The sequence below is a fragment of the Leptinotarsa decemlineata genome, unplaced genomic scaffold, assembly GCF_025532065.1.
Source record: "Leptinotarsa decemlineata unplaced genomic scaffold, Ldec_3_MD MMD2_P_RNA_scaffold_2, whole genome shotgun sequence".
NCBI classification, from domain to species: domain Eukaryota; kingdom Metazoa; phylum Arthropoda; class Insecta; order Coleoptera; family Chrysomelidae; genus Leptinotarsa; species Leptinotarsa decemlineata.
Window position 1 is genome coordinate 3,201,980 of NW_027412529.1, and position 27,471 is coordinate 3,229,450.

The 27,471-nt window shown below is 35.7% G+C and overlaps 1 protein-coding gene across 1 annotated transcript in view; it reads right to left on the bottom strand.

Annotated features, from left to right (window-relative positions):
- The window catches only part of LOC111512916 (calcineurin-binding protein cabin-1), a 71,356-nt gene that overhangs the window by 19,898 nt on the left and 23,987 nt on the right, over positions 1-27,471 (bottom strand). Inside the window, 7 exon segments of the mRNA XM_074181560.1 lie at positions 1,232-1,395; positions 1,461-1,654; positions 7,813-8,005; positions 9,983-10,269; positions 16,185-17,085; positions 17,139-17,331; positions 24,545-25,176. Of these exon segments, the coding sequence (XP_074037661.1) occupies positions 1,232-1,395; positions 1,461-1,654; positions 7,813-8,005; positions 9,983-10,269; positions 16,185-17,085; positions 17,139-17,331; positions 24,545-25,176 (2,564 nt within the window).

The following is a 27,471-nucleotide window of genomic DNA, read 5'->3' on the forward strand; positions in this document are numbered from 1 at the left end:
CGATTCGAACATATTTTGAAATATTCCACATGATTGTTTTACTTTTTTATAATTATTCATATCAATATTTCCAATTTCAAGTTTCTTGGTGCTTTTTTAAAGTTTATCCAAACATATTGAAATTGTTCTGAATTCGTATAAATTTCTTGAGGTTCATTGGCGGTAGATTCGGATACATTTCATTGAACTTTCTACATGTTCTGCTGATAATTTTGACACACTGTCCAAAAATAATGAACAAATTCATAAGAACTTCGTTTGAATAGTTTTGTTCCATCGTTTTGAAGGTATTTGCAACTTCTGAAGTGACGAAAATGTCGATATTATTAGGAGAATGTCACAACGCTACTGTCAAATAGTAATCATGGCCTGCTTACCAAATACCGAATGGAAATACCATTCTGAAGGGACATTTTCACAAATAAATGTTCATAAGTCCGAAACTTGACTAGTTAGGTATAGGTATGATATACATAGAAAGAAATCAAATTTCAGCAGCTTTCCGAATTTTCAATAAAATACAGGGTGTTCCATTTAAAATAATCAAATTTCAGCAACTTTTTCAAGCAAACGAAAAAACTGTATTTTTTTACCACCCTGTATTGAAGTAACGGAGATTAGGCTGACGTGTGGGAAGTGTCTAAGTATCACCCATAGGTATAGGGAAATATCAAGAAAAGTTGTCGGGCAATTGTTGGAGATTCCAAAAATAATATTATATACAGAGTGTTCCATTTGAAAAATCAAAGTTGCTACTGCTTTCTAATAGAAGCGGCAACACCGCATTGTCGAAAATATTTTAGTTGGCTAGAGAATGTCCGAATATGCCCTCCATTAAATTTTCAAAGTGATCCGTTGTCTGGTTCACCAGAAACGTCTAATGTGCCATCCACCGTGAATCAGCCTGTATACGAAGATTTCTGAAAATTCAGTGACATTTCATGGCATTGAAGCCATGAAGATATACGATCAAGGTCTTTTGAAATATTCATTTCAATTTCTTGTTCACTATTTCCATTGTAAATTGAAGTGTTGTCATCAGCAAACATTTGTAATGTAGCAAATAAATTTCCCGTAGCCGAAGAACTGAAATATATAGGAAACAAAACAGGCCCAAGTATTGATCCTTGCGGTACCCCACATATTTTTTTTAAACTAATCATGTACCCCTTAATTTACGTTTCCTGAATAACTTATCTACTATATTAGTTAGCATTACTACTTTACTTACTTATCCGGTTCAGGAGTTTTCCTGAGTTGTATACTCAAATCTATCAACGTCTTATTGTCGGTGGTGGTTCTAAGGATTTGCATGAGCAGAGATATACATCGACTCATGTGAGCTGACAAGGAACCTGGTCTGTCGATTTCGGTAGACGGGATCCTCAGAATACCCTAAGGTTAGAGATGAAAGCATGAAGGAAACAAACTTTGCACATGATCTGACTGATGAGACTCACATTGAAAAAGTTGGTGGGTTTTCTATCGCTGAACAGCCCAGCCACGATCGTACCGTCCTTACATTTGTACTCTCCAAGTAATAGCTGTCTGCACTTGATCATATCTTTTTTGGATTTGTAATTGAAATAGAGGTGTGCCAATCTGTAGAGGGCTTTGTAATTTTGGGATAACCTGCTTACACATATTTCCAAACCTACAATTTTTATGACAATAAATATAAAGACCATAAACCATATTAGTTGCGTCAAGTGTTTATCACGATGGGACTATGTTATTCAAAAATTTTACTAGAAGGAGAATGTGAGAATAGACTCACAAAAAATAAATTCACACTTAATGAGTGATATTTCTTTTTTGTTGTGAGTTGATCAGGTGATGTATTGTACAAGTCTTAGGTTATGTGCAAGGACCGTTATATAACATAGGATAGCCAGATCACTATACCAGCAACGTTGTCGTGTGTGAACCGAGTCCCCACTACTTCATGACATCACCGCGGACCCGTAGCCGTTGGAATATCGCGGTGTGTGACTGTGAACGCGATGCGACACGTTGTTAAGTGACGGTTTTTGTGTTTATACTTCTTCGTGCATCTAGTAAATGAAAGAATTTTTTTACAATAAACATGCCAGGACGTCGTAGCGCTATTTTGGTTGTAACAACTGCCGTGTGTCCACAAAACTTACCGGAAAAGACATTGTTTACCACAACTTTCCTAAAGCAAATGATTTCGTATCGGGTACTGTACGAAAAGAATGGATAAGACGCTGCAAAAGAGCGGATAAATGGAATCCTGATACCAGTCAAATTTGTTCCGTTCATTTTACTAGCAATGATTACGAAAGAGACCTGAGAAACGAAAAAAGTAAACGACAAAACGTAAGACTAGCAGCCGAATTATTGTCCCGCAATACAGCACAGGCTCTGTTACGATACAAACCTGGCCCCGACAAAAAACTTGCTGAAGACCTTGGCATGTTTATAAACGATGTTAATTCTTGGTTTGATATTTTCAACAGTCATGTAAAAACACCACCTGATCCCAATCGTTTGAAAGCTCCTTATGGAATTTATTTAAATGAACAAGAACACCATTTAGATAAAGTTAAAACTATGCTACTTGACATGAGAGCCGAAGGAAAACAATGTTTACAAACATTTCGGAAAGGGATGATAATGTCCATTGAATCTTTAAAGTTACTGTACCGGGAGATCACAGCCGAATGTAAAGATGTACATTACATCTGTACTCACAAACTCAATCAGGATTGCCTTGAAATTTTTTTTCCCAACTACGGTGCCGAGGCCCAAATGAACACCCGTCACCATTAGAAGCCATGAAAAGAATAAGGATGATTATCTTAGGAAAAAATCCTGGTATTTTAGAGGCTCGGGTAATAAAAAACATTTTATTTTTTATTGCTTCAATGTGCATGTTAACTTTTGTTTTCAAGGTAAACACACAAGAAACGGTTCCTGAGGAGTATATGGTCGCTAGAGTTTTGGAACAAGCTAAGGTTTTTGTCGAGTTACCTCAAGAAGACGCATGTAATAACACCTCTAATGGCACAGTAACTCAAAGTAGTAACAGTGGAAGTTCGTTTGCAACATCTGATATTTCAGGAACTTCCGATACAAAATCACCAGAAACTACAGATGATGCTTTTGAGTATATTGCTGGTTTTACAGCAAAGAAATTTAAAACGACTCATCCACAACTAGGTGATTTTACTTATAAGATTAAATCTGATTTTTCTCCCAATATAACATCATGGGTACAGCAGCTTTCATTTGGGGGTCTTATTAAACCCTCAAGTGAATTTTTAAATAAAATTAAACAGTGGAACAAGCACTTTGAAATTTACCATGGCAACAACAAACTAAGGAGAGAGCCAATGGTTGTCAAAAAATTATCTGTAAAAATTAAAAAAAGAGAAAGTTTACCTTTTGATATAATCAAACTCTTCTATAAACTGAGGACTGTTATTCGTATAAATTATTTAAACACAAAACAGTTTTTAGACAGTCAGTTAAAAAGGGCAGGTAAACGCAAGATTTGCAGTACCCCAAATTCTGACGTGAAACGGAAATTAGCTAAAAAAATGAAAAAAACTATTATGTAATAATTCTTAAAATTATTATTTATATTTTTAATGTTTAAAAATAATCATTACATAGTAATAGGTATGTAAATGTAGTTAACTTCTTTATTACAATTTATTTTTCAATAACAAAGAACGTATGTTAAAGTAAGCACCCATTAAGAATTTTATTTAATTGTTCTTTCCTAATGTAGTTTTTGTTCTATTTTCGTGAATAAAGTTTGTACTTTCTTTTAAAAACTTTACTACATCAATTTCTCAATTTGTATTGATTGAATGAACGAAAAATGTCCCAAAAGTAAAACAAAAAATATAAAATGTAATATTCGCTCCATATGTGTAATGGAGAACGCTTTGAGATCGGTCCGCGGTGACGTCACCGAGCGCTACTCGACTGGCGAAAATCTGTAGTCATCCAGCTATCCTATGTTATATAACGGTCCTTGGGTTATGTGTATCCTTTACGTTGACTGATGAAGACAATACATTATCTACTTCAACAAACTGCACTAGAGATCAATACAAAATTAGATAAAACTGGAACCTCTAGCGTAGAATCAATCCAAAATAAGCACTTTTCCCAAATACCAGAACAGCAAAACTCTTCTCGACGAGTATTTCACCAACCAAGTTGGCGTCTTCACGAGATGAAAAAACACTTCCTAACACGAAAAATGGTTTCTATTTATGACTAACAGGGTACACTTTCACTTTTCAACAACCATCGATAGTATTATTTGATGTATTCTCCTGATTTTCAATAGTCTCTCGGTCGGTCGGTAGCCGGTCAGTTCGACGTGGGTGCTTTGTTCACTCACTCGAATTGACCGCCGTGTTGGTCGATGGTTCAAGCCCTAGTCTGAACGATCGATTTTCACTTGCTATCGTCCAACTCATCTTAGGAATCACACGTTAAAAGGTAAGACCTCGTTAATCCTTATATCGCACAAGTTTCGACTTCTGAGGGTTGTCGTTCGTAGGGTTACGACAGCTGGTTAACGGAAAAACAGATTTAAACAGAAACAGATTTTTTAAACATTCAAACTTGAAGTTTCAAAGAGTTTTTTGTTACAGCCAAGCTACTGTAAAAGCTGGAAACGGGTTATGGGTTTCTAGATAAGAGCAACACTCTTTTGATGATTTTTTTTTAAAATTTGTAAGTAAGAGCACCGATCTATAAAAAAAGACAAGTAGGTGAATGTACAGAACAATAATAGATGCAGAATATACTTAAACACATAACGTGTTCATCAGTAAACTGAGTTACGTATTTACGAATGGACTTGCATATAATTCACGTTATAAATGTATATTAATGTTATATTTTCCCCCGTGGGTTTACGCTTTACGTGGGTCGCTTCGCGTACCGCACTGTAACTTCCACTTGACTGTCTCGATGTTGGAGTGGATGGCGCTTATATTTGGAAATCGAAGGCACCGGAACATTCCTCGGAATTCTCGCTACATCTAGAACGGCAGCGAACATCGTACATTCGCGTACATCGTACCTACGTCACAATTGGTTTACGTCTACCAGTGGCGGCCGGCGATATTTTCTTCAGGGCATGATTTACAACATTGATGTAAAATTTAGTAAAACAAATGAGTTACTTCACTAATGAAAGACTACCACCGTAAATCACAGTGTAACGAAAATTTAGCACAATTAAGCACAATTTAGCACAATAAAGAATACCAAAAAACTTAAAATTGAAAGGGCATATTTTTAGGAGAGATTAATTTTTGGGAAAGTTTTTGGCCTTCTACTTCTCAATATTGATACAAAAAATGTGGGAATCTACCAAATAAAGGAATGAAGCAATCGATTTCAAAAATTAACTTTATACAAAGAAGTGTAGACCATTAATAGTATTGTGTAGGAATCCCGTGGATGTTATCTGATTCGATTCCATTACGAATCTTTGGAATACAAACGGAATAGAGAAAAGTGTTTTTCTTATAATTCAGTTCATGGCGAATTTGAATTTGAAGAAAATTTGTATCCGAAATGTTGACGATGTATTGGCAATTTTTGACACAAAGAAACCGAAGGTGCAAGATTTTGTTTCAACTTTCAACAGCAGTTCCCTGAATATTGAGTTCATATATGAAATTGAAAACAATGAAGCAGACAGACAACCATTTTAGGATATCTTAGTGTAGAATTTGATGTCTATAGAAATAATACCACTCTTGTATATGTTATCAGAGATATATCTGAGAGCAACAGGTTTTTTTAAAATACAGTAGATGAGTTATTTAGAAAACGTAAATTGAGGGAGAATCTTCGACTTACAACTAACAGATTAGATAGTATTTTGAAAAGTTGAACGTGAAAGTTTCCTCATATGAAATATATCGGTCACACAAAGCGAGACATTAAAACTCGTTTCGAAGAACACGCAACTCATATCCGATTTCGGATATTTTTGCACAAAATCATTGATGTGAGTCGGAAAGTGAAAGTGTAATCTGCTAGATATAAATGAAGACCATCTTTAAAGTTGGAAATTGAGTTTTCTTCATTTCCAGACGACGTTAACTTGGTTGTTGAATGGCGCGTCGAGAAGTGTATTGCAGTTTTGGTTTTTGGAAAAAGTGCTTGTTTTAGACAAAAAAATAATGACAAAAATAACGGTGTCAAAAGATGATGTACTCAAGAGAAATTCTATGTTTGTCATGGGTAGATGAGGCAGAAAAAAAAAACAGAAAATGATAAGCAGAAATCTTTCATCGGAGAAAATAGGGAAGTATTAGGTTGTTCAAAAGTCTTATTCGTTTCAATGTCATGTGTTTTTGTAGCTCCTTATCTCAATAAATATTTATTCTACTGTGTCGTGGTATATACTTTACATTGATGGTGTTAATTTTTTTTTCCACCAAAGCGCTGCCGAACGTACTGTTTGACGTTGGTTTGTGAAATTTTGTTCCAGAGATTTCAGCCTGGAAGATGAGTGGTCGACCTACAGTAATCCAGAACGATTATTTGAGGACTCTGATGACTGGGCGTCAGCTCTCATGCGGTTTTTGTTGGTTCAAAACCTATTGGAAAGATCATGAAGCCCGTGGGTTGGGCTACTTATCGGACGCGTCCCCAGGTGACGGATGGGGGACGTCCAGGGGACTGGAGGCCCTCCCCGGGAAGCCAATGTGGTCTTACGGACGGGGTCGCCGGACTCCTGGTCTGTGGCAGAAATAAGTAGGGTGAGGGGAACTAAAACTCCCCAAAAGCATTTGAGAAAGATGCCACGGTGGACCAGCCTACCCAAGCTAACGTGTAAGGAATTGTGCCGACAGCTGAATGGCCGCAAGATGATATGCGGTTACGGACGATCCCCTTGGGGAATCGGGCGCCACTTTCTGCGGCGGGCGCCAAGAGCTTCGCCTTGAATAAAGACAGCGGAACCTGCTGAACCTGCAGGAAAGCTCCCTCACTTGTGCACCTCCACGAAGGGAACCCCAAGAAGGTTGAAGAAGCCGCGCAACGACAGTAATGTCGCTGCACCTTCCAAAAGCTTCGCGGAGGCCACCGCGAGACACCTCAAGGTTGCCAAAGAGAGTGTTTGTTCGGCGAGTCTTGGCCTACACCTGCCAATATAAAGGAGATGTCTCCTGTCCACCTTCCTGGAAAGGACAGGATGGACGATGACCTAGGAGGACAACTCCTTGGGAGGATGTACAATGGGTCACATGGGGCTGGTGTGATTCACTATAACTTTCTGCAACTGGCCAAACCAACACAGCAAAGTCCTATTGTGAGAAAATTGACAGAATGTACCGAAAATTGCGTCAGCAGCATCCGGCAGTAATCAACAAAAGAGGTCCGATCCTACTCCACCACAAAGCCCGACCTTACGTTCACAAATCACCGTTCGAAAATTAAACGAATTGAGGGCAGAGTTCTGCCTCAACCACCATTCTTCCCAGACCTCTCACCAACCTACAACCACCTTTTCAAGCAGTTTGATAACTTCCTCACCAGTAGAACCTTCGCCAATCAGGACCAGACAAAAACGGCCTTCGTCGACTTTATCGAATCCGGAGCACCCTATTTTGGAATTAAGAGTGCACTGATTCAAAAGGCGCTTATTTATATTAAATAAAATAAGTATTTACTGAGATATAACAGTTTAAAGTAGACTTATAAAACACTAGATAGTAGTATGTAGTGTAGCTTATTTACTTAAATCACAGGGGAATAAGAAATCACCAGTTGGTCACCTCGGTTTTTGTGAACGCGTTTACTTACCACTTACACATCTGTCAATCAAGTGAGTTATGTCACAGTCCGACATGAATTCGTTGGAACGCTCTGAAGAAGACGTCGATGAACTTGAACTACTCTCTTCCTCATCATCGTCATCGTCATCACTGTCTGAATCAGAACTGTCGCTGGAACTAGAAGAAGAGCTGGAACCGCTGCTAGAATCATCTACCGAGGTCTGCAAAATTTCAAATAAAAGAGAATAACGTGCATAACAGACCTTTTGAAGAAACCACATTTTTTTAAATTGTTGGTTGTGGTAATTATCTTTGATGTTTCTTTTGCCTATTTTATATTTTTCCACCAGTAAAAAGTTATCATTATCATGAATTTACAAGTAACTTCTGATGGTATACACAGTTTTCACGATAAAAATAAAAATAACAGTCCATGATGGAAAATAAAAAACATTCCACCATGGAATACACAGAACAAAGAAATTTACTTGATCATTCAACAATACAGCTCAATCTGTTGACAAAAAAAATTTCAAATCTGCATTTTCCAGAAAATCTATATTTTATGAAAGATTAATTGCATGTAATGTATCACCAAATGACGTTAATAAATTTTCCAACACAGAAAAATTCAAAATAGCATTAAAAAACTATTTATTTTATTGATTTACATAATCATATTTGTTTTTTTTTTTATTAATTGGACTAATTCTGAAATAGCTTCCTTTGAAATTATATATTTATATATGAATGTGTTGTATAAATGATTCTCTGTGTAAACCATTGCAGTTTCTTGGGAATAAATAAAATAAATGTATATTATGAAATGTCAATTTATCACTATTATGAATTTACAGGTAACTTCTGATGGTATACACAATTTTCACAATAAAAATAAAAATAACAGTCCATGATGATAAATAAAAAACAATCCACCATGGAATACACAGAAAGAAGAAATTTACGTGATCATTAAACAAAACAGCTCAATCTGTCAAACAAAAAAATCTCAAATCTGCATTTTCCAGAAAATCTATACATATTTTATGAAGGATTAATTGCATATAATGAGTCACCAAATGACAGTAAATAATTTTCCAACACAGAAAAATTCCAAATAGCATTTAAAAACGATTTATATTATTGATTTACATAATCATATTTGTTTATTTATTTTTGTTATTAATTGGACTAATTCTAAAATAGCTCATTGCAATTCAGAACTCTGACCTTTCTTGTATTTATATCATCACACTTCTGGAAAAACTTGAATACTATAGACTGAGCAAATAAAAATATAAAACAATTGAGATCAAAATAAATGAATTTTACAATGATAATTCGATTTATGAGTTTTTGTAGTTACCTATAGCAAATTGTATATATCTCTCGCTCCAACATCTATATATATAGCAAGAAGGATATATTTACGAAAAATGCCCCCAAATGAAGGTTCAATGTGAAAATACAGTGCATTTCTTCAATGTCCCCCTCCCTTTTATTTTTTGAACGGGTCAAAAAATTGAAATTTGGGATAATGAAATTAATGCATGAATACTTTATTTTGAAGTAAAGTTGACAGATGAAACTTTCAAGATGGGAAAAAAATTGAATGAAAAGGGAGATCTTGTGACATATAATTTTGAAGCTCCTGACGAATACTTCTCAACCCTAGAATATGAAGTCAATATCGTCACCTACTACAAAATGGTGGAACATTTAAAATTCCCTGAAGACAAACACATTAACATCGATATTTCTAGAAATATTCCTTTATGGCAATTCCAACAACTCGATAAGGTTTGTTAAGTTATTTTTTGTTTATAAAAACGACAAAAAATGTCAGTACGACAATGAACATCATTGTTCAGTTAGAATATTCTCATTAAGTTTTCGGTTTTACTTGTAGAAAGGTACCACGTCAACAATCTCTAAAATGGTCAATTCTCGTCCATTGGAAGAAAAAATTCAAGCGATTTTTTCAAAAAATAAAAGGGGAGGAAACATTACAGAAATGCACTGTATACTAGAAAAATTTAATGCATAGGGCAATATATGAAGTAAAATATTAAGAAACCTGTGAGGTGGATGACACAAAATAAAATGATGCCTTCAACATTGATTTTGCATATTAATTTAATAGTAGTTCGTTTAAATAAAAATTTCATACCTTCTTCAACAATTTTCGCTGAACTTACCCTTGCATTGTCTCCATCAGTCTCACTATCGCTCGGCTTTATCTTCTTCGGCTTCCCGACGTTTTCTTCTTTCGCATCCACCTCCATCTTACTCACAACTTTACTTTCCTCAGCTTCCTTCTCATCTTTTGATACGACGACTTCTTCAACTCTATCCGCTCCACTCATATCGGAATCCATCCCGTTTCTTTCTTCTTCAGTTTCCTTCATAGTCTTTTCCATCATTTCATCAAACATTTGTTGCATGTCTTTGATCTCGTCTACGATAATGGTTTCATCATGATTATCTGTAAGTGAAAGGGTAGTTTTTCAATCAGTCCGTCCATTTCTTGGCGAAAAAAAAATAGAGTTGCTCTATCTATTTCTGGATTCACATTTTCTAGGCTTCCGTAATATTAATTTCAATTACTTACAGGATATACGAGGTTTGTTGAAAGAATGAGGTGAATTACATTATCATATTAATACATATAAAATTCAAGAAATAACCTGAGCTTTTCTCAAGTTGAACAATTTCAATATTAAATAGTTCAACTAAGATTAGTTTAAGTCAGTGGTCGCCAACCGGTCGATCGCGAGCTACCGGTAGCTCGCGGAGGCAATTCTGGTAGCTCTCACAACGATTTTAATTTAAAAAATACAAACTGCAAAAATCAGAGAAGCTTCCGAAAATTCCACAAAAAAATCTAATTGTCATAATATTAAACATAAATAGCGGCAACGTTGCGGTGAGCGATGATCTGCCGCTGACGCCATCAAGCTAGAATCGGCCAGAACCGACCAGCCGGACCAGCGCGTTAGTGTTCGAGAACGATCTGGATTGCTTTGAACGGGATAAATACGCACGGCGCGGCGACATTGCGCTTAGTTTAAAACTGAACGCGTAACCAACGTCCAGCGGTTGGGTTAGTAGAGAACAACAAAAATAATATTATGGCAAGCAGTTGTGTGTTTGTTATGTAATACTTCGGTCTCTGTTGCTAAAAAAGGAAATATTGAGAGACATCATAAAACTGTACATTCTAATTTTGAAAAATCATTCCCACTACATTCTGCCGCCAGAAAGGAGAAACTGAAACAGTTAAAAAAGCAGTTAATTGGACAATAATCAATATTTTCAAGAACAGTCGACAAAAATAAGACTGCAACTGAAGCATCGTACCGTGTGTCCCAGATAATTGCACAAAAAAAGGAAACGATAAAACAGGCGTTTTTAGAAGCTGCTGATTCGTTATTTGCCAACTTTAGAAATAAAGACGAGATAGTTTCAGCTATAAAATCTATGCAACTTTCTGCTAATACAGTGAAGAGACGTGTAGAATTAATGAGATTTGATATTTTTTTACAGTTAAGAACTGACTTAGATAACTGTGTTTACTTTTCACTTCAACTGGATGAATCAACAGATGTCGTTGACACTGCCCAGATGGCCGTGTTCGTCAGGATGGTTTTTAGTGATTTTATGATTAAAGAAGATCTTTTGAAGTTCATTCCACTGAAAGGACACACTACTGGACATGAGTTGTTTTCTCATTTAAAAAAATATTATTTCTTCCGAGAAAATTCCAATATCGAAAATGGTAGGCTTGACAACCGATGGCGCTCCAGCTATGGTGGGTTGTGATAAGGGTCTGGTGGCGTTATGTCGTAAAGATGAAACTTTTCCGCAATTTCTCTGTTACCACTGCATTATCCATCAGCAAGCATTATGTGGAAATTTCCTGAAACTAAACAACGTTATGAAACTGGTGGTAAAAATTGTGAACAAGATTAGAGCTCAAGCGTTACAAAGAAGATTATTCAGAACCTTGGCCGATGAAGTTGACTGTCAATACGGGGACCTTCTCCTTCACTCTGAAGTCCGATGGTTAAGTAGAGGACGGGTGCTGAAACGTTTTAATGATGTCATATCTGGCATAGTTCAATTTTTCAAACAACGCGATGAACCAACTCCGGAACTAGAAAATTCAATCTGGCTTAGAGATTTTGGTTTTCTCGTGGACATTACAGAGAAATGAAACGAACTTAATTTGCAGCTTCAGGGGAGAGACAAAGAACTAGCGGAAATGATTTCTGATATAAAAGCATTTATCAATAAGTTGGAGTTTTGCGAACAAAACCTAATTAACAGCGATGCCAAGCATCTTCCTATTCTTTCAGAAAAAATATCTCAAAATCCATTAGAACCCTATGACAACAAATATCATGTAGAAATAATTTCTACCCTGAAGAATAACTTCAAAAATCGTTTAAGGGATTTCAATGAAATGGCTTTAGTAGCGCAGTTTGTTGTGTCACCCTTTATGGAAATTGATATCCAACAGTTTGCAACTTGGGATATGCAGAACTTTGGCGAAGACATCGCTGCAACAGAAATGGAAGTCATTGAGTTTCAAAATGATTTAGCCTTAAAATCGTTAGTCTCAAGTACTGAATGTATCTGGCCTATTGTAAGTAAAGACAAATATTCAGTTCTATGCCGTGTTGCCTTGAAAGTGAAAGCATTATTCAGTTCAACCTATTTGTGTGAATCTTCTTTTTCCAATATGAAGTTTATTAAGAACAAATATCACAATCGACTTACAGATGAACATTTGGATAATTGTATTCGAATGGCTGCATCAAATTATACTGCAAACATTAAAAAAATTATCGATGAGTCTGAGTGTCAGCCTTCTCATTGAACGTGTTTTTTATTTTTCAATGTTTATGTTCATGATAGTGCGTTACTTTTTTGTTGTTATTATTAACTATTTTTAATCATACGTGACATGCCGTTGTGGCTGGATAAAAGTTTGTGTTTATTTTTCAAACACCTTCGTTTGATAGGTAGGAATGTAGCTATGAACAAGTACGTACTAGTAATATTAGTTATTTTGTTATTAGTTTATTATTAGTACCTATGTATTATGTATTACCAGTTAAATAGAAAAATAAATACACATAATGATAAATTAACCGTGGATTATTTCATTTACGTTGCGTTCCGTGGCTTCCCTGTGGGTAGCTCGCTGTTTATTCCAAAATTAACAAAGTAGCTCAACACATTGAAGAGGTTGGCGACCACTGGTTTAAGTTATCACGACGCACACTTTTTTTGGTCTCGGCTCTCTTGGGCTCTTACCTTGGGACGCATGGCAATATACCAACATAAAAAATAAGAAAATCGATAATCGAATTTACGTAGCCTTCAAATTTTGAACATTCACAGTCGTTGATACTTCATTACACGATAAAGAAAAAACATCTCTATATTTTTGTTCTTTCTATTTCAGAATATTGCCAAAGCATTTTTAATTGGTATCATAGATCCATTAGTAAAAGAGGACGGTCATCATCCTGCTTTGGAAATAACATTGCGAACTGAACTTCAAAACGAACTCAAAGAATAAATTTGCATCATGTTTCCAAGAACCATACAATTTTAAAAAAGCTAACTTTCCGCTCATGTATGAGCTGATCCTCAATCTCGATTGGACGTTTCTAAATGCGTTTCGCAATACAGATGATGTCTGTCTTCACTTTTATGAAAAATTATACAGTGTATTTGATCGCTGCGTGCCAAAATTCTCGATAAAATCTAAAAATAATTATCCAGCCTACTTTGATGGCGCATTGATAAAGAAAACTCGAACTAAAACAAAATTTTGGTGTAAATACAAAAGAAACGGCGACATTCACACTTTTCACGAATTCAAACGTCTTCGGACAGAAATCAAAGCAGCCATTAGAATAGCTTATAAAAAATTCATTCAGAAAACTGAGAGCGAGATTATCCATAACCCTAATAAGTTTTGGTCAATCATTAGCAAGTCAAAACATAAGAATGGAACCGGAGATAAAATGTTACATGAAGGCAAGCTACTCGATAATCCCTCAGATATTCTTGATGGTTTTGCAGATTTCTTCAGTGGTTCTTATATAGTGTCAACATTAAGTGACTATGCGAACAACAGTAGTGATATTCCCAGCTTGGCAATCAAAAACTTTAGTATTGAAGATGTTTATCATACCAAAAAAAAATTAAAGCCTGAATTTACTGTGGGACCTGATCATATTCCAGCATTTATCATTAAAGATTGTGCCTCAGCTCTGGCTGAACCACTAATAACTCTAATTAATATATTCCTGAAAATATCAACTGTACCATCGATATGGAAAATGTCGAAAGTCTGCCCAATTTTCAAACAAGTAGATAAAAGTGAGATACAAAATTACAGACCAATCTCTTTCATATGCCCCCAATCAACATGGTTTCATGAAAGGATGTTCAACCACCACGAATCTTGTAACAATCACTCAATGCATTGCAGAGGGTATTGATTGTCAGTCTCAGATTGATGTCATCTACACTGATTTGCGTACGACAGACTTGACCATAGTATCCCGCTCAACAAGCTTTCAACTTTTGGGTTATCCAATGACTTAATCACCCTCCTCAAATCGTATTTTTACAACCGTAAGCAGTACGTCCAACTCAATGGCCTCAAGTCTATCGAATATATAGCCACATCTGGTGTACCACAAGGATCAAATCTAAGACCCCTACTATTCAATATGTTGATTAATGATATCGGAGCTGAGATTGATGTCAATTTCCTTTTATACGCAGATGACTTGAAACTCTATTACAATATAACATGTTCTAATGATTGCGAACGTCCCGCCCTGAATTTAAATCGCCTTGCTACTTGGTCTCGAAAGAATAATCTATCTCTCAACATATCCAAATGTAATGTAATGTCTTACTCACTAAAAACAACCTGAATTCACACAACTACGTCATAAACAATCAAGTTCTGGAGTGTCCTGACACACTCACTGATCTAGGTGTTACTTTTGATTCATCCCTCTCTTTCAATAAACATACTGACACTACTGTAACAGCAGCTTATCGCATGTATGGATTCTTAGTTAGAAATACAAAAGACTTCAAAAAAGCTTCAACATTGAAATTACTTTATTTCACTTTTGTTCGATCTAGACTGGAATAGGCATCTGTCGTGTGGAGTCCCTACTATCAGGTTCATATAAATCAACTAGAAGCCCTACAGAGGCGCTTCCTACAATATATGTCTTTTAAACTTGAAGGCACGTATCCTACTGTAGGAACACACTATTGTGAATTGCTTGAAACTCACAATTTTTGTAGTCTCGAGGTAAGGCGTAAATATTATTCATTTATTTTTTTATTCAAGGTCATAAACAATATCATCACCTGCTCTCAACTGTTACTTATGTTGAATTTTTGGGTTCCTAGACGGTCATCTAGGAATAGTGTTAGATTTTATCTCAACACTCTGCATACAAATATAATGAAAAAATCTCCAATTTATACAATGTGCGATACCTCTAATTCTGTTAGTCATGTCCTAGATATATTCAACTGCCAGATTATACAAATCAAAAGACAGTTCTTAGCTAACTGACAGTTCTGTTTTTTTTTATATAGATTCACAAATTATATTATGTAAGTACATAACATATTTGTAAATGCCACTGTTACTCCCAATTCTGTAATTGGGTTCATCCTGTAGAATAGTGTATGAAATAAATAAATAAATAATTTTCTTATTAATCAATGGGCTATGCTTGAAGACTGGCAATAAACAAATCTAAAGCAAATGGAACTTCAAACGTTCAAGCCAGTCTCTATATACCTACACAGTAGGTTCAATGGACTGACGCCTATCAGAAAACAACTACTCCCCTGGCTAATACCACGAAGGGCGTTGGATTATATCAGACAGGCGTCAGTGCAGGAATCTTCACAGAAAATGTCCTGCATATGCAATTGGCAATACAACTGAAAGAGTCGACCTTCAATTATGGAACGGGCACACTTGCAGACCGGTTTCGGGCTTATTAGCCACTCATCAGTGCAAGATAGTGACCATCATCGACCTAAAGTCAATGATATTCCACAATTGAAAATCGGAATTCTTTCAGAGTATTTCATTCCTCTTCCTCTTCCTCTTGTATTGCCAATTGCATATGCAGGACATTTTCTGTGAAGATTCCTGCACTGACGCCTGTCTGATATAATCCAACGCCCTTCGTGGTATTAGCCAGGGGAGTAGTTGTTTTCTGATAGGCGTCAGTCCATTGAACCTACTGTGTAGGTATATAGAGACTGGCTTGAACGTTTGAAGTTCCATTTGCTTTAGATTAAATAAATAATTTCAACTTCAAATTACATTACCTGATACATCAGCAGCAACACTCTCGTTCTTCTCTCCCATGTTTTTTTCTCTAATCTCTTCCGGTTTTTCCAGGATTTCTTCCACGGCCTTTTCGTTTTCTACTTCCATGGCCATTTCATTCGACTGTCCCTTTGCTTTCTCACTACCCTCTTCTTCAGTCTTTTCACTTTCCTCCTCATTTTTTTTCTCCTCTTCCTCGGAGTCTGATATCATTATAACATCCTCGTCTGGGATCTCTAAAGTTTCGGTCTTGTTCTCATCTTTTTTGGATTCTTCTACTACTTCAACGTTCTTCTCCGAAGGGTTAGAAGATGGATCTACTTTCAAAACTGGCTCGGCTTCAGGTTTGAGGCAAAGGTTCGGTGTAGGAGTGCTTCCTGGATTGCCAGAAGAAACTTTACTGTCCAACTCAACCTCACGGGGTGGAACAATATCCCCCTTCTCAGATGTTTCACTTGGTAAAACTTTCTCCTCGTTTTTATTTTTCTCGGCATCCTCTTTTTTCTCGCTCTTATCAGCAGGAGATGCTTTATCACTCTCTTCTAGCTTACTGAGAGAGTTGAGGAACTGTTCTTGAAAGCTCAAGCTTGCGCTACTTTCGGTAGTCTTAACGGGGGGTTCCGGGGTGACTTTCTCCACTGTTTTAATAGGTGATTCTGTTTCTGGTTTTTGGGCGGAAGGTTTTGGCTTCCTGGAGAATTTCGAAGAGTTCAAACATTTCTTGAAGAAGGTTCCCAGAGTGTTCGGTATATCTTTTCCTTCATGCAGTTCGAGATATTTGAGAACCGACGCGTTGATTCGGTAATGGAGTTCCAATGCTTCGACAGCCAAGTGCTGGGGGTTGTTGTAGTAGATTTTGTCGGGGTACTCCGCCTTGTTTTCGTCCAGAAGGGTACTGGCCTGGAAAATAGTTTATTGAAGCAAATTCTTCGAACTTCTAAGACTACACTTACTGTCATGTATAACTGTAAGTATTCCGCTGGTTCTTTTTGTTTTTTCTCGGCGATTTTACCGAGTATGTAATACTGCAGCCATCTCTCATCGGCTTCATTGGATTCCTTCATTTCGTACAAGGAAATAGCTTTTTCGAAACTATTACCAGAGCTGTCTAGATAGCTGTTTTTCTGGCTCTCGAGAAATTCAAACCTATAAGTTAAAGCAGGTGATTGTGATATGACAGTCCACAAAAATGGGAGGCTTCACGATTTTTCCACAAAAACCTAATCTCTATAGAAATAGATTTATTTTCATTTTATTTATTTTTTCATTTTTATTTTTTTTTATAGATATCCTAATATACAGGGTGATTCAAAAGTACTTTGACAAACTTCAGGAGGTGATTCCTCACAATATTCTAATATGAATTGTTCAAATAAATAAATGTCCGGAAACGCTTCGTTTCCAAGATACAGGATGTTGAAGTTTTATTTTTATTTTCGTTTTTTTTCAAATATCTTTTGAAATACTGAACTTAATTAAACGAAACTTGGTAATAGGAGGTTTTTGAGGTGTCGAATTCGAACCTGATGTTCTTATTGCTCTTACTCGTAGGGGGCGCCACCTACACGTCTTTTTCTTTTTTAAAGATTCATCAGTTTTTTGGGCGTACTTCTAGCACATTTTTCAGTAAAAAAATCGATTCCTCTATCATATCTACGTAAATAAGCTACCCTTGTTACTAGTCGCTGTAAGCAACCGTTTTCTAAATATTTGGACTTGAAAACTTCAAGTCGATTATTTGATAATCGATGCATGTTGAAGTTATTCCAAATATTTTGCTTTTTTCACAAGAATGCTTTGGAAATGAATTTGACGTTTTACTCGTTTAAAGAGGTCATTACTGTTGGGTACGTTCCTTTATGACATCCTTGAGCGAAATAGTTATTTTTGTATCAAGGGTGCATAATCAGTATTTGTTTTAATACAATTTGCAAGAAGTGTCAACATTTTATTTCAGGAAATTTTGAATATGTAGAATAAACTAAAATAAACGAAACTAAATTGTATTCAAATAAATTGTTGGAAGTGTCCACCTTCAGCGAAGATACAGGCAGTCAGTCGTCTAGTCATTGAATCTCGTACCTGCTCAAAGATTATTGGTGTGTTTCTTATTGTTTCACAGGCGTCTACTATTCAGTTTCTTAGATCTTCCTCGTTCACTTCTGGAGTCTTATAAACTAGTGACTTCAAATGTCCCCAAAAATAAAAATCTATCGGGTTTAGATCTGGGGACCTTGGTGCCCACGCCTGGTTAGGTTCTTCTACACCCCTACCGATCCATCAATTTGGATAGACTGTGTTAAGGAATTTCCTGGCTACAACGCTAAAATGGGCCAGAGCCCCATCATGCATAAACCACATGCGGATACGAATTTCTAATGGTACATTCTGAAGTAGTCCCGGAAATTCATTTTCTAAAAAGTGTCTGTAAGTTGCGCCATTCAGTCGGAGCGGAAGAAAGGACCTATCAAGTAGTTATCAATTATTGCCGCCCATACATTTACAGAAAATTGATACTGATAATGCCTTTCACTAACTGTGTGCGGATTTTCGAGAGCCCAAACATGGTTGTTATGAAAGTTTGTGATAGCATTTCGGGAGAAGTTTGCCTCGTCCGTGAAAAGTACATATCTTAAATATTGAGGATTTCCAGCCAATTTTCTCAAAACCATTGACACATAGTAATGCGTTGAGGAAAGTCTTGTGGCAAAAGAGCTTGTACCCTTTAAATATGGTATGGATAAAACTGTTGATCGTGGATAATTCTCCAAACTGTGGAATGAGTAGAATTGACAGCTCCAGCAATTACTCTTGTGCTTGTTTCTGGATTCTCCTCGAGAGCGTTCAAAACTGCTTCTTCCAATTCTGGGGTTCAGACTGCTCGTGGTTTTCCAATAATATCAGCTGCCCTCTTGAAGCTATCTGTTTCTGCCAAATGTTGGAGCTGAAGGCAGTACTCGATTAGGAAATCGCTCCTGGTAAATACGTCTTGCTTCGCGCGCATTGCCATCCGTAAGGCCATAAACAAAATGAATATCGGCTAAATGAGCATTATTGTTTAAATAATCCATTTTTTCAAAATAAGTGTTTTCTACTTCTACTTATGGAAACTTCAACAAAATGTCTAACTGTCACAAAATATGTAATTACCAAAACTACTCACAAAAGTCAAATTTATTTCCAAAGCATTCTTGTGAAAAAAGCAAAATATTCGGAATAACTTCAACATGCATCGATTATCAAATAATCGACTTGAAGTTTTCAAGTCCAAATATTTAGAAAACGGTTGCTTACAGCGACTAGTAACAAGGGTAGCTTATTTACGTAGATATGATAGAGGAATCGATTTTTTTACTGAAAAATGTGCTAGAAGTACGCCCAAAAAACTGATGAATCTTTAAAAAAGAAAAAGACGTGTAGGTGGTGCCCCCTACTAGTAAGAGCAATAAAAACATCAGGTTCGAATTCGACACATCAAAAACCTCCTATTACCAAGTTTCGTTTAATTAAGCTCAGTATTTCAAAAGATATTTGAAAAAAACGAAAATAAAAATAAAACTTCAACATCCTGTATCTTGGAAACGAAGCGTTTCCAGACATTTATTTATTTGGACAATTCATATTAGAATATTGTGAGGAATCACCTCCTGAAGTTTGTCAAAGTACTTTTGAATCACCCTGTACATAAATATTAAACAAATATATCAGTTATCAAACAGAATTACAAAAAAAACTGAAATATATAAGACCATATATAATGGAATAAATTGGGTAAAACATAGCAGTAGTAGATGATGAAGAGATTAATAGAGAGAAGAATGATGAACAACTCAATTGGAATAGTATTGTGCCCGTAGATATTCAGATAAGGAGCTTTTGAAGATTTGAAGGGTGTTACTTTGTTTAATTTCATTAGGAAGCTTGTTATAGTCCAAGAATCTTCTGTGAAAAATAGAATTCATTGTTTTTGCTTGGTTAGTTCGTGGGACAACCAAGTCATCTCTTCCTCTTGTATAGTATTTGAGTATCTGATGGTTATATGTAATAAACTCATTGAAGTAATGTGGTGCTTTTCCAGTGAGTATTTTGAATATGAATATCATAGAAAAATATTGTAATCTATCTTTTACTGTCATCCAATTCAGAATATTAATCATTGATAATATAACAATGAAATAATTTATACGGCATTGACAACCTAAACTATATTCTATTATATAAATATAAAGTTTACCGTTTATTTATAGAACAACCTGTATTTTGCAATATGGTATAAATCAGTAGGTATTTTAATTTAACGATTTTTTCATCGATAATTTGTTAGATTCATATATCCATCCGGTTTTCGAATTTATGACAAATTTTATAGCATGATATGGTCGTTTGACAGTTTCAAAGTGTGATTCACCATACATAATAGGTATATCTGTAAAATATCAAGAATATTATAAAAATGAGTGATTCAAGCGATTTTTAAGATATAAATAATACACCATCGAATATTTTGGAACAAGTTAATGTAACGGTACAATCTTTATTGCCCCAAAAATCTAAAGATAAATACGAAAAACAATATTTACATTTCAAGCGATGGGCCGAAGAAAAGCATATTGGTATTTACTCAGAAAATGTTATGTTGGGATATTTTTCGATATTAGCAAATACACTAAAAGCCTTTACATTGTGGTCCAAGTATTCGATGCTACGTACCATGCTTCAAATAAAAGAAAATATGGATATTAAATACCCAAAACTAATTGCTTTCTTGAAAAGGCAAAACCAAGGATATAAACCTAATAAAGCAAAAACCTTCTCAAGAGAGGAACTAAATAAATTTTTATTAGAAGCCCTCGATAATAATTATTTATTAATGAATGTAAGATATTTTCGAGAAGTAAATATATTTAAAAAATAAAAGTTAAATATATTATAATAGAGCTAAAGCTTTATGCTATGTTTATGATTCCGCAAAAGTAGTTTATTAAGCTCAGTAGCGCAGTGAGTTGGTGCACGCTCATTATTCATGACGGCCTTGTAGTTTTTGGTTCGAATTCCAGCGTCGACAGTTTTTTTTCTTTTTTTTTAATTATTTTTCTTTGTTTTGTAGGTTCTCCTCATTTTCGGAATTTCAGGAGCATGCAGGTGTGACGAGCTCCTTAAAATGGCCACTACAGATATTGAAGATAAAGGTTCAATATTAATAGTAAATATACCAAATTCTAAAACAAATATTCAGAGAACGTTTGTAATCAATGCTTCACTGGGGAATGGCCCTAATTATATTGATATTTATAGAAAATATATATTGTTACGCCCTAAAATAGATCAGACACGTTTGTTTGTCTGCTATAGAGCAGGAAAATGTATCAACCAAATGGTTGGGAAAAATACTATAGCTAAAATTCCTAAAAAAATTGCAGAATTTTTAAAACTGCCTAATGCCATAAATTATACCGGGCATAGTTTCAGAAGAACCTCGGCAAGTTTACTTGCAAATTCTGGAGGAGACATTCTTACTTTAAAGCAACACGGAGGTTGGAAGTCTACAAATATCGCTGAAGGATATGTGCAGCAATCTCTTGCAAAAAAGCAAAAAATTTCGAACCTAATTATGGAAGTCACTAAAGTTAATGAAACTGATTGTAATCAGCCAAGTACGAGTATTTCCGAGGGATACCAGCTGTATAATAATATAGTTAGTGAAAATATCACAAAAACTGCGTTGGATCCAGCTCTCAGTTCTAGTGGTATTCAAATAACTGCACGTTTATGCAAGTGGATTTGAGGCGAGCATTTGAAACCATTAACCATAATATACTCCTAAAAAAACTGAAACTCTACGGCATAAGGGGAAAAGTACTTGAATGGATTAACAACTATTTAACAGGTAGACAACAACAAACAAAAGTTGGTAATTCATTGTCAGCTCCATTGGAAGTGCAACATGGAGTTTCACAAGGAAGCATTTTGGGTCCGCTATTGTTTCTTCTATACATAAATGACATAAAGCATTACAATGAATGTGACTATATACACTTGTTCGCAGATGACACGTTAATATCAGTAACTGATAAAGATTTGAATAATGCCGTACAAAAGATGAATAATTCTTTAAATAGAATAACAGAATACCTGAAAATGAATAAATTGAAACTGAATGTAGACAAAACAAAGGGATGATAATTGCCACACCATTTAAATACAGACAATTTGATATAAATGAAATTCACATCAAAATAGAAAATAATACAATTGAATTAGTTCAAGAGTTTAAATATTTAGGGTTTATGCTTGACAACCACTTAAAGTTGAATGGTCATTTCAATTATATTCAGAAAAAAATACTCAAAAAACTATATTTTTTTCGAGGGTATCTCAGCATTTGAGTATGAGCTCAAGAATTACCGTATATAATACAATTATCAAACCTCACTTCGAATATTGCCCGACCTTATTGTATGGTTTTGACCTCAATAAAATGAGATCACTACAAAAACTTCAAAATCGTGCAATGAGAATGAAACAGATATACACCAATATCATTGATGTTGGGAACATTACAATGGCTGTCAATAGAAAATAGACTTATTTATTTAACTATGAGTTATATCTTCAAAATGTTGCATAATCTTCTTCCATCATATTTTCACAAATATATAACTATAAATACGCAAGTTCACCAGCATGATACGAGAAGTAAACATAACTTACATGTGACTAGGCAAACAAATGCTTACAATATTAAAACTTTGGTGTTCAAGGGATTCATTGCTTACAACAGTTTGCCAGATGATATAAAGAAATCAGAAACTCTGCAACAGTTTGAAATAAAAATGATAAACCATTTACAGCAAAAGTAAAATCGTTGTATTGTATATCTATCAGGATTAATAATTTTTAGTATCAATATGAGTATTAATATATGTATCTTCTTACGGGATATGAGTGTATAGTGGGTAGTGGGATAGCATAACTTATTGGTTTCATATGTATGTTTGTATATGATTATTGTGGTATCTGGCTGTACGTGAATGGTATCAATATATGTATTTTCTTTCGGGCTATAAGTGTATATTGGGATAGCATTCTTATTGGTTCATATGTAGGATTGTATATGATTATTATGGTATTTGGCTATACTTGAATGGTTTTCTTTTAGCAAAACAATGGAAAATATAACTCGAAATGTAAATACCTAGTGTGTACGTTTAAATTTAAAACAAAACAAATATATTAATACTATCGAAGGAGCTGCTAATTACTATATATAAGATTATACTTTGTGAATGTAGATTAGGATTACCTATTTCAAATAAAGATTATTATTATTATAAATAATTACTCTAGCAGAAATTAAAAATATGTGGGATGCAAGTATGTAAATACCGTCCCTATGAGTTATACTGTACCCACTTCTCAGTGTTAGTTCTTTAATAAATTTTGTTTGTAAGTTTCATAAATAAATTATTTTTTGGTAGTTTCATATATCATTTAAAAATTTGAGGGAGGCGGAAAAATCATATGTATAACATTGGGGTAAAGTGAATTTTCCTCCCTTGAATGATTACTGCCCTCCGCTACGCGTCGGGCAGTAAACTTCATTCTCGGGAGGAAAAGTAACACTTTCCTCCCTTGTTATACAAATAGCTATTTTTGTTCATCAGAAAATTTCTTTCAATATTACTTTAACTAAATAAGCGACACTATACTTAAAATGCCATTTTTTGTAGTTATTATTTCAGCAAAAATATCAGTTTGAATTGCACTTAAAACAACACTATACATAAAATGCCACTTTTTTACTCGCGGTAGCGTGTATCCACTCCGAATGCTTGTCTTCAACTGGATAGTGTCACCTTACGAATGACTTCTTCGTCATTTACGCAAAAGTTCAAACTGACACTGGTGGCCTCTAGGGAAAAGAATTCAAACTAAGATAAAATGTCGTTTATGCAATAAAAGCGCTTTCTTTCAAGGAATCTAAATGTTGTAACTCAATATTGCTCATTTTAGTATAATGCCACTTTTGTTTTCAAGGTGCGATATATCTATAGTTTCTAACGCTCTTTTGAAAGCCAAAAATACTGCTACTACATATTTATTGTCATCAATTGACAGTCTCCATTTAGACAGGGTGAGTTGAAGAGCAGTTTCACATGAGTGTTGCGATCTAAAACCTGATTGATACTCCATCAAAAGGTTGTTGTCTTCGATATATGTGCATTTTTGGTTATAAGCAGCTAACTCTATCTCTACACAAAGTAGAACATTTCGAGGCAACTACAGAATATTATCTTGAGTTACCTATTTCCCTTGCCACCAGAAAATATGTTGGTTACACATCAAAAGTAAAACTTACTTCTCCATGCTCAAATTCTCCGATTCGAACTTCAGCACCCTGGAACAATAAGAATGAACCGTGTACTGGAATGTTCCGCATTCGATCCACAGCATAATTTGATCCGGGCTGATTTCCAAAGCCTTCTGGAAGCAAATCGATGCATACTTCGCCTTGTCTAAGAATTCTGTCTCGCTCTTGAACTTCTCGCAATGATTCAATTTTGTATCCAGCTGCGAAGCATAGCTCAGTCCGAGACACCCCCAAGAATCGAGACGCAAAGGGTTGATGCACAGATCTAGTTGAAAGTATTTGATGCACTTGATGAACTCCCTTTGCTTGAAGTAGAAGTCGCCGATGAGGTAATAGATAGAGCGAACTTTATTCGGAAAATCTATAGCTTCAGGAAATTTGTCGGTTTTTCCGTGGACGAAGTCCATTATTTTGGGCAAGTGCTGTGCCGGAGCGCAATGGGGCGGAACTAGGGCGATGATTCGCTTGAATAGCTGTTCCAAGTCCGCAGAAATTGACGCGCTTTTGTAGGAATTGAACTCTGGCAAGCAGTCGGGCCCATAGAACTCGAATAGTTGGAAAGATCGTTCCCAGGAAAGCGGAAGAGGATCCACGTTGTGGTCTGCTAAATGCCTGGAAATCTTCAAGAGTTCAATTAGTAAAGCTGTGTTGTATATAACAAGTGTTGAGGCAATGAAAGACTACATATGCTTCTCAATAAAATACATGATAAAACACATACTTTTATATTGCATCCTCTTCTTTTAAAAGTAAAACAGAAAGACAAAACGGTTGAAGATTGAAAAGAACAAAATTCGGACTAGTAAGCCGTGGTCGAATGGAATATGCAGTACCAAACATTTTGTCTACTACTGCGGCAGACATCATCAGTGGAATGTGCGTTTACTGCCAGGATGACAGTTATTAAAATCAACATTTATTTGCCAGAAATTTAGAGACGGACACAAAAAAAGAAACCATATATTTGTGATGTGATGAGAAATTCCACTAAAGAACATTATATCAGCTGCTACGGATGGCGCTCCGGCTATGACAGGACGTCACAAAGGCTTCATAGCGTACTTAAAAAATAAAAATTCCAGATGTGCTCACTGTAAATTGCGTCATTCATAGGCAACATTTGGTTGCGAAAAATTTGAGTGAGCGCCTCTCTCAATCACTGCAATATATCATCAAAGCAGTCAATAAAATCCGAAACAGCTCTTTAAATGACAGATTATTTAATCAGCTTTGTGTTGCTAATAATGAAGATTTCAACCGATTGCTATTTCACATAGAGGTGCGTTGGTTATCAAGGGGTAACTGTCTGACTAGATTTTACAATTTATTTGACTCTGTAATAGAGTTCTTGGAAAACAAAGAATTGCACGACAACCTCATCAATTCAAAGAATGATATTGCGTACTTGACAGACCTGTATAAATTATTTAATGAAGTCAATCTTCAACTTCAAGGTGACGACTTGAATTTGGTTGAAACAAAAAAGTACTTGCTACTTTCGTAACCAAATTGCTCTTATACAAGAATATTATCGGCAGACGTGAGTTTCGCAATTTCCCTAATTTGACAGCAGTATCCTTCAACAACGACGACTTGCTTGTTTACTGCCAACAACAGTGATTTTGCAGAACGATTCCAGGACATTTTAAAATTGGAAATACCGGACTGGGTGTTGTATCCTATTTCAAAAGTCAACACAACAGGATCGCCCCAGCTGGAAGAAGAACTCATAGAACTGATAACGAACGAGGAAATAAAAATAAAATTCAAAAGTGGATACCAAGAATTTTGGCTACAAAAGCCAATCCCGCAATTGTACCCTGGATTGTGGTCCATCGTTCAACGATTTTTGATAGCATTCCCGTCATCGTATTTGTGTGAATTTAGTGCTGTGGCAGCGTTGCTAACTAAAAAGAGATATCGGTTGCAGATTACCGAACGCGGTGACTTACGGCTGTTTTCGAGTAAATTCAAGCCTGATAAATCATTAAATTTATCCTTCACATTAAATGACTTAAAATTCAAATTGAAATGTTTGTTTTAATAACATGAATAAAAGTTTTCCTAATATTACAAAATGATGTTTTACATTACCCTCATCAGAAAGTCTTACTTTCACATGACACACATATTTTAATTATTAAAATAATGACTGCAATTGTGATTCTCAAGATATAGACAAAAAATTATGTGGGGCGCTAGAAAATAATTAATTCTCGAAGTGTGCGGTAGGCAAAATAAGTTTGAGAACATCTGCTCTAGCTGAAGGCCAGAGTAGCATATTAACTTCTACTTTTGACAAGCGCGCGCTCACGCCCCCGCTGAAAGGAGGCGGTGGGGAACGCCCCCGCAATGTTAGCGGGTTGACGCTCACCTAGAAACGTGACTTTGTTAGACCGACCGGATCGTGTGCCTCCTGCCGCCAAGGTTTATGCACACCATTACATGTATACGATATGCAGGTCGCTCAAATGATAACATAGCTGTCGTTGTATCTCGAAGTTTCATCAACGAACGACTGGCGAGCTACGTGATAGCTCGTATTTATACTTTAAGAGGGTAGTGGGGTGATGGTGGAGCTCGAGCAGCGAGGCCAGTAGTGGGGACGGCGGTGGGAGCGATAGTAGGGTGTCTGCGCAAATACTCAATCCTGATTTGTTCGAGCTTTAGCTGGGTCGTTATGATTGGTCCAAACGCATCAACATTAGGATACAAGAACACAAGCGTAAATGCCGCCTCATGCAACTGAAGAAATCCGCAATTGCAGAAAATGTCCTAGTAGAAACATACCTCGTGATAAAATATGTTGACCCGGTATACGGGACAACATAACATGGTATCCAGTGTTCAAGAAGGCAAGAAATGTACTAGAATACATCTGAGATTGGCTGCAGCATACCTGTCAACAAGGTAAT